The sequence below is a fragment of the Rhododendron vialii genome, chromosome 7a, assembly GCF_030253575.1.
Source record: "Rhododendron vialii isolate Sample 1 chromosome 7a, ASM3025357v1".
NCBI lineage: Eukaryota > Viridiplantae > Streptophyta > Magnoliopsida > Ericales > Ericaceae > Rhododendron > Rhododendron vialii.
The window spans coordinates 31,941,134-31,950,149 of record NC_080563.1 but is presented as its reverse complement, the minus strand read 5'-3'; the positions used below and the strand labels follow the sequence as shown (position 1 = coordinate 31,950,149).

Here is a 9,016-nt window from a genome sequence, read left to right as displayed (position 1 = left end):
TGAATATGGGTAAGTTATTGATTTAATCTTCAAATTTTCATTCAAAAATCAAGATCCTAAATTCTGAACAAAACTTGGATGACAGAATCACCCACTTACATATGTTTGATTGAGCTGAATTTTTGCTAGACCATTCGAAAAATTATTTTAAAATTATTAAACAGTTTGGATTATTCATGTGATACCCAAAAGTGGACCCCACATGTCATTGTACATTTTCAGTACTCCATTTATTCGGTCCCCCTAGCATTTTTTCGAATAAAAAAGATGGCATCTTCCTCTGCCTCGAATAAAAAAAATGACAGTTTGGATCATTTCTGCTACTTCCTTCGGTCTTCCTTCCCCATATACCAATGGTATGATGTCAAGTGTGTAGATATATTTCACATATACAGTATATAGATACAGATACAGATACAGATACACACAGTCACACACACACAGGGAGAGATATGGAGAGAGGAGGCATTGAAGATGGAGAGACATCGATACCCCTGCTTCTCAGTGAAAACCCCTCTGAGAGTAGTGATTCCTCATCCCATGCCACAGCTGTGGTTGTGCTCAGCACTTTGGTCGCCGTCTTTGGTTCTTATGTTTTTGGCTCTGCTGTAAGTTCCCTTTCTGGGTTTTCCCATTTCTACTCTATGCCATGTATCTACCAACAATTCATGAAAAACTATTTCTATGGTTTTTAACTGCCAATATTGTATAAGTACTAGAGGGGAATTAGCGGGTTAACAACCAAAGGGTTACGACGTTTCTCCATAAACTCGAAACCCAGACCTCCTCTTGGAAGCCAAGGGTACAACGAGAGGAGCTAAGAGCCACATCTGGAAAACAATATTTATGGTTTCATACCCAAAGGCTGGAATTGCTTAATTAGACTTCCAAGGGTACAACCAGACGATCTAAGAGCGACATCTGGGAAACTATAAAAATGGTTTCGGACTCAAAGGCCAGAATTGCTTAATTATACAGAGACTACAATTGATTGGCACGATTACTAGCGAGGGGATATGTTATTGTACAAAATAAGTGATTTTACCTGATTAGTGGTGTGGAGTTAGCAAATGGTTGGTTCAATAGGCAAGTACTTGGAGTGACTAGCTCAATGATTGGGTTCAAGTCCCTATCACCACTTGGTGAGACTAAACATACACTTCTGTGCCTCTAGCACGCGGTGGGACCTTAACTTTGGCCTCGACATATTCGTGTGGTGGGGTCTCGATGACTATGTGACACTGAGAGCAATACTCCGTGATGGATATATGGAGTAGCCTATCTGGATATCCATTTTTTGTGCACACAAAAATTTGAAAGTGGCTCCTGATATTTTGTAGGATTGGTATAACATACGATTTAAATGACCTCCAATGAGGTTTTTGCTTCATTCCCATGTCTAATTTGGACCCCTGTACTTACTGGAAAATGAATTCAGACCCTAATGTTCAAGTTTGATTTTGCAGGTGGGATATTCTTCACCTGCTCAGTCTGGAATAATGGATGACCTTGGTCTCTCTGTGGCAGAGGTTAGTCTTTTAGATGATTAAAAAGAACTGTATTACTCATTTGAATTTGGTTCTTTTTGTCCGCAGTCGATAGTAGGAAATGAGGGAGTGGTAATTTAAAATAGTACTGAGAAACTTAAACCTAGGCATCATCCGCAACAAGGGCTCTATTAATCCTCTACTTCATTCAACCCCTTGGTTGTTGCCTATCGTATTGGCTGTGTTCCGCCTTCGGCCGATACATTGCTCTATCAATTGATACTTGGTCATATCACCAATTCCAACTCTTATCCCAATATCTCAATATAGAACCCAGACCCCCGGGGCTGAGTTAGTATAGGCTGTAAAATTACTTCTTAATATTGGCTTTAAAACATTGTTATCCATTTTCCAAAAGTATAATCCTGTTTTTGTTGATAATACTTTCTGTGTGAACTGATTTTGAAAACAAAGGATACATGAAGTTAATATTGGCTTTAAATCATTCACATTGGGCATGGAAGTTCTTATTTTCAGATGATTATACTGTTTATAGAATTCCTTGCTTTTGTCCCGTATTAGTGTTGACTATTCTTAGTTTCCCATGTGTTTTTGCTACTTCTGTCCAATCTTGGTATATTTCCTATCACTTCTGAATGAAAGATATTGATTCTCTGACTTTAGAACTATGAGAAGGTCTAAGGAAATTTAACTCTTTTCCATGAGCTTTTGTTTATGGCCCAACTTTGTCTGTCTCCTCTCTAGATCACTTGGACAATAGTATTGCTTATATGTCGATCTTTTGTTTTGATCGGTTTTTATATGTCGATTAGAAAACCAAAAAACATACGTGTGTCTTCTGTGAGGCTGAAAACAATGAAAGTGACTAGAGTTGATTCAGATAAAGATAGTCACATGCAACAAGCTGGGGAGGCATTCACTCGATTTGTTTAGATCTGGGCCAAGAAATTTGTTCTTGAAAGTGATGTTATTTGAACTGGAAAAGTGGAAAATCCTAATGTGATGTTGGTATCAACTTGGCATCTGCATGTTTCATTGTGAAACTTTTCCTCTCAATCCACAATAAGGAATATGGTTGAGATTTGGATTGTATAACCATGCAATATATCTAGTTATGTGGTGATAGAAAGAGTGGAGCGAATAATACTTTCTCTGTATTTCTCCCCCCTTCTCATGTTTATATTTGCTTCCTCCATTTAGGTAAGAAGTAGAAAGATATGAACACTCCACTGACAGGGAAGTTGGGTAGTATTGTTAATCAGTGTGGTTTGAGTGACCTAGAATTCATAAAATGACTTTTCTGTATTAGCCTTTTTTTTTTTCCATTTGGCAATGACTTTCTTTCTTCCCCTTTTCCTCTTGGTGCCATTTTGCAGTATTCAGTTTTTGGTTCAATATCGACTGTTGGAGCAATGTTGGGTGCAGTAATGAGTGGGAAGCTAGCAGATCTATTTGGCCGGAGGGGTGTAAGTTTTACAGTTACTTTGAGAGTTGACATTGATAGGCATGACAGAAAATGAAAATAAAAATGCCCCTAAATTGGTTTCCTATTCAGTTATTGTGTGGTTGTTTTTCGATGCAGACAATGGGATTTGCAGAGGTATTCTGCATCATAGGGTGGCTTGGAATAGTATTAGCAAAGGTTTGTTGCCTTGGCACTTTTAATTCATTTTTGCTTCATAGGGTTATTTGTGAAAGAAATTTTGGTCATAGAAACGGTATTTTGTGACTTGATGGGACATGGAAGTTGGAATGGAAGTGGTAGAGGAAGCTACCTCACGGACACTGAATATAGGTTCTATTCATGGACAGACTTGTCCTAAAATAATTTATAATTGAAGTGAAGTATTTGTGGTCTCTTCAGTAGATTCTATGCGAAGATGTGTGAATTGGGTAAAAAATGACAATCTTTTGTCACCATTTAACCTAAAGCATACTACTCCCTCCGTCCCTTATTTAGAGTCCAGTATTCCATTTTGGGCTGTCCCTTAATAAGTGTCTATTTTGTAAAGTTAGTGGATAAAAGTTGGTGCATTGTCTATTTTGTCCCTAAAAGTATATTCCATTTGAAAAGTTAGTGATTTAAAGTGTAATGATGATGGGTAAGTAGAGAAAGTGGAGGAAAAAATTGATGTGAAAGGTATAATGATGAGGTCTTTTTAATAAGTTGGAGTTACAAAGCAAGACACTTAAAAAGGGACGGAGGGAGTTACATTTTTTCTCATTTTCTTTGTTCACCTTGTTTCTTGTTTTGTGTTCTTTTTACTTCTTTGCTTTTCCACAGGCCATGTGCATTAATGTTGTTTCATTGTATATTCAAAGGCATTTAAATGACCACAAATATTTATGAAACTAGGTAGTCATCCAACATAAATATGTTTTCTAGAACTGTATTAACTAGTCGATGATTGTCAAAGGGTGCTTGGCTCCTTGACCTTGGAAGATTTTTGGTGGGATATGGAATTGGGCTTCTTTCATATGTGGTACAAGCTCTGGAATTTGATTTTTACATTTGGCTTCTTCTTAATGTTACACTTGAAGCTGAAGGTATATGTATTTGCTATTCTAAACAGGTACCTGTATATATAGCAGAAATAACACCGAAGAATCTTCGAGGAGGCTTTACTGCCGTTAATCAGGTAATTCAGAACAGAAAGTCTAAAGTACAACAATTCGCACATATACAACATGCCCATGCGCCACTGCTCATTGGTAATTGGGTAGATTGATATTTTCCGATTCCCAATGATGCTATGCCAAATTGGCATGTTGTGTACAATAATGTGCAAATTGGTGTGCTTGTAGCTACTTCAAATCAGGAACTCAAAGACATAGAGGGAGATCTAAATTCCTAGCTGACACACGTAAATACTTTTCATTGTAGTTGATGATATGTATTGGCGTATCAATAACGTATCTCATTGGAACTTTCATCTCCTGGCGCATGTTGGCTTTAATTGGTAACTTTTGTTTTTCTTACAACTTATATTATGAATAGAATTGCTTCTGATTAATATCATTCAGGAACCATTCCATGTGTACTGCAACTTCTTGGTTTGTTCTTCATTCCGGAGTCTCCTAGGTGGTTGGTGAGTTACATGTAGAACTTGGTCAATACTAGTTGCTTGGATGATGGTTTGATAATAACTAAGACTTATGCTGCATTTGGATTTTTGGATGTCAAATGAATGGGTTTGCTACTCATTTCAATGAGCATAGCTTTTTGTTCAATTTGGTCTCTTAAATCTAGATTGTAGGCGTGGATTTGATATTTTTCAGTTGATGGATTTGAAATAACTGGTGGGTATATTTTACTTGAATTCTTACGTTAATTTTCTACTTGTACAAATATCTTCTCTTCTTTTTCTTTTTTTGGGTAAGTAAAGCTTTTATTGAAACCAAGAAAAACCAAATTACACAACCAACGGGGCATACCCCTGAAGAAGACATACAGACTAGCAGGCTAAGCCCGACCAGAGTAGAACTAGAGAACAGTCAAACCCTATACGAAGACAGAAAAGCTACCTGCTAGTTGTGCCTAGAAAGCCAGCTAGACAAAATAAAGAAAACCACCTCAACAACCAACTCAAAAAACCACCCAGAATTAAGTACTAGCAAAGATCTTAGAGGAGATGTGCCAAGAAGTACATCTCTGTTCAATTCTAAACTTTAGAAGTATTTCTGCACCTCCAATTATTAACCTTCCAAGAATCCGAAATTTTTGACGTCAAATCCCTTTATTTTAAATCCACTCATCCAAATGAAGCCTCAGGGTATTTTTGATTTTGGTTGGATTGTGAGACAGAATACTTCATAATCACCTGTATGGTATGAAGACGTTTAAGAACCATTCTAATATGTACGTATCCTATGAGATAACAACACATTGAAATGCTTGAAAATGGTGCAACTCTGCAGGCAAAGAATGATCGGTGGTTAGATTGTGAAGCTGCATTACAGAGGCTTCGGGGCCAGAGTGCAAATATTACTGAAGAATCTACAGAAATTAGAGTAACTTCTTAACTTCATCGGTTCATCAAAGTGTACTTGTTATTAGAAATTAGTCAAGAATTTGTCGGATTAACAAGTAGGATTTTCCTAAATTTCTTCAGTATTTCCTGCGTGCAATTAAGAAATCTGATCGACTTTTGCCATTAAAGGATTATACAGAAACTCTTCAAAAGTTAGCAGCAGCTAAAGTGCTTGACTTGTTCCAGAGGAAATATGCTCACTCCCTCATCGTGAGCCTTCTTGCCTAGCTTGTGGCATTTTCCCTTCTCTCTTTTTTGTGTGTGTTTGTTTTGAAACATGCCATATAATGGATGACTCCATTAATATCTAGGTTGGAGTTGGTCTAATGGTATTGCAACAGTTTGGAGGTGTCAATGGTATTGCATACTATGCAAGTGATATTTTCGAATCAGCCGGTAAATAACTTACTCAAGCAATAGTTCCTGCGAGGAAAACCTCCTCTTGTACATTACGCATCCAGAGTCCGGTTGATGATGCATTTTTAGATAAAGTGTACTCTTTATAACTGTTTACAACAAAGCAGGAGAAAATTAAGAAATGACTAATAAGTGTGGTGAAATGTAGGTTTTTCTGGCAAAGTTGGGACTTGGGCGATGGTGGTTGTTCAGGTTTTTGGACTCTCTACCGGTGGTTTTATTTGGGTATTGTTCCTATGCACATTTATGGGACATTGTCAATATTCTCCTCTAGGTTCCCATGACGTTGTTGGGTGTGCTATTAATGGATAAGTCCGGACGAAGAGTGCTCCTTATGGTATGTAGGAAATTATGTTCAAGTTTTCAAGCATTGCTGTACGAAAAGTCTAAGAGAGTCTTTTTTGTTTACAGATTTCTGCAGCAGGAACATGCTTGGGTTGCTTCCTGGTCGGATTATCATACTTGTTGCAGGTTTCTTCTTAGACGGACATGCTTTTATGTATATTAGCTAATCATTTGTAGATGAAGTGTGGTCATCTTACTAAGAAGCGAACTTTCCAAGCGCAGGATCTTCAAGTGTGGAAGGATTTCAGTCCCATCATGGCCCTTGGTGGTGTGCTGGTAATCCATTGATTCCATTCACCCTGCAACAGTCATTTCTCTTTCTATTATATACAGCAATGTCTCTTCCTAAACCACTATAAATAGCTGTTGGTTGAAAGTTTCGGCACTGCCTCTTTATTGATCAAATGTAGGGCAGAACACTGTTATTGTATTTTGTAAACATATTGTCTCCTTTCCAGTATTTTGATCAATGTTACCTCGGGCGTGTGTCGTTCCAAGTACGAGAAATGTGAACAGGAGTAGATAGCCCCCATGTGCGGTAAAATGTGTTGTGCTATGGTTAGGCTAGTATAAATCACGCTATTAGAAGTTAAGGTACTTCCGAAGTTTGAGGAAAAAAAAAATTCATAACATTTATATGTCAAAATGCAGTTCATTATGCTTCAATTAAGCAATGTAATAACTACACTATTCTAGGGGCATTATGGCCGTTTTTTAGACTGTCTTGTCACATCTTAAATCGCTTTGGCATTTGTTCATTGTATTGAGTTTTCTCCCCTCCTAAGAAATGCTTTTAACAAATATTTAGGACAAAAGTTCAGATGGATTGCTAACGCAATGTTTTGGAACTAAAATGTACACCATGTTTTCCAGAAAGTAAATCGCGGCATATTAGACTTTTCCAGTAACATTGCCTTAGAACTTTTATAGAATGGGGTCTATTGATTCTTTGAAATGACATTCATTGTTTGGAGAGATTGAACTTCTAATAGGTAAAGAGAAGGAGTTCAATTCCTAACTTCTTGTTCTTGATTCTGGAATCAGGTGTTTACGGGGTCCTTTTCATTAGGCATGGGCGGAATTCCATGGGTGATAATGTCAGAGGTAAGTTCTCAAATTGAGCTAGAAGTCTGTATTCTGCAAGTTATCACATTCAAAATAGTAACAGTTAAATTGATCTCAGATTGAAAGGATGCTTTTTCATTTCAGATATTTCCCATAAACGTGAAAGGTTTGGCTGGAAGCCTTGTTACAGTAGTCAACTGGCTCGGGACTTGGATTATTTCATATACCTTCAACTTCTTAATGGACTGGAGCTCAGACGGTGAATCTCTCTCTCTCTCTCTCTCTCTCTCTCTCTCTCTCTCTCTCTCTCTCTCTCTCTCTCTCTCTCTCTCTCTCTCTCTCTCTCTCTCTCTCTGTGCACTGTTCAATAACCATACCTCTACTTGTTCTCAGGGACATTTTTCATATTCGCAAGCGTAAGCGGATTAACCATTCTGTTTGTGGATAAGCTAGTCCCAGAGACCAAAGGGCGGACTCTGGAAGAAATACAAGCATCAATGAATCCTTTTACGGCCAAAAAATAGTTTTGCCATTCTTTGTAACCGTAAAGCCATTGTTTCGACACATCAAGCCTGTCTCTATTACTAGGAATTCTAGCTTAAGTCATCCCACGGCTTGGTTTGTTTCGCGTTTGGGTAATAAGGCCTATAAAGTTCCTCCCGGGAAAACATTGCTGCATGGAGAAAGGATTAAGCATTTTTTTTTTTCAGCCCTTGAAGAGACAGGCATTTCAGTTTGGGCCATATATGGTACTCCTTGTCATGTATTTCACTTCCCGGTATGATGTTCCATTGGATATAATTGCTGCAGGAATTTAAACAGAAACTCTTGACGTGATTTTTTTGTTTTGTTTTGTTTTTTGCTTTTGCTCGGGTTGAAGTCGGCCATGTTAGCCTTTGGATTTTGGATTCATGAAAAATAAAGAATGAAGAGCAGAGATAGTAAAGGAAAATAAACAAACAAAATAAGCTAGATTCCTTTCTTTTACTATGTGGAGTATTAGTTAAGGAAAGGGAAAATTTTAAAATGGCACTAGAACTTTGGACCTATATGTCTCATTTTTTTTTTGGACAAGACAACGGATCTAATGTCTCATAAACACATGAACTTTATTTCAATCAGACATGTGCTGTACAGAATCCCAAATTGAGGCACCTGGCCTTATGTTCCATCTATTGTGTGACGGAAATTGTTGATGTGGCGTTTTTTTTCTGTTAAGTGGCCCTTTGGCACATAAGGATAGTCACAAAAATTGCAGAGAATCAAAGTTCCTCATTTCTCTCTCTCTCCTCGACTCCCTCCCCCACCCCTCTCTCTCTCTCTCCAACCCAAATCACCTAGGGCTGTTACTCGAAACCGGAAAATCGATTGAAACCGGAAAAACCGGACCGGACCGAATTTTTTAAACCGGAAAAATAATTTCGATCCGGTTTATGTGTTCTAAAAACCGGTTGAAACCGGGCCGGTTATATATTTGTATAATATATACATATATGTATAAAAATATAGGGGAGGGATTGAATTATGGGTTTTTGGTTGATATTTTGTGGTGTATATTGGTCTAATAAATATATTTATTATATAAAAATTATTTTTATGGGTTTTTTTTTTTATGTATTGGGCTCAAAATTGATCCTTTTTTGTTGGGCC

General features: G+C 37.5%; 1 protein-coding gene across 2 annotated transcripts; it reads left to right on the top strand.

Moving 5' to 3' along the window:
• The first annotated feature begins 308 nt into the window (after positions 1-308).
• LOC131333543 (sugar transporter ERD6-like 5) lies at positions 309-8,210 on the top strand. Of its 2 annotated transcripts, none has more exons than XM_058368115.1 (18): positions 309-608; positions 1,467-1,529; positions 2,885-2,974; positions 3,091-3,150; positions 3,926-3,991; positions 4,082-4,147; positions 4,393-4,468; positions 4,533-4,597; positions 5,427-5,519; positions 5,669-5,749; positions 5,851-5,935; positions 6,105-6,148; positions 6,231-6,293; positions 6,368-6,427; positions 6,524-6,577; positions 7,346-7,405; positions 7,511-7,625; positions 7,760-8,210. In XM_058368115.1, the coding sequence occupies exons 1-18, from the start codon at positions 453-455 to the stop codon at positions 7,888-7,890; spliced, it is 1,428 nt and encodes a 475-aa protein (XP_058224098.1). In that variant the 5' UTR covers positions 309-452; the 3' UTR covers positions 7,891-8,210. The 2 variants fall into 2 exon arrangements, with proteins under 2 accessions (XP_058224098.1, XP_058224097.1); XM_058368114.1 differs by having other exon boundaries at positions 327-608; positions 4,079-4,147.
• The last annotated feature ends 806 nt before the right edge of the window (positions 8,211-9,016 follow it).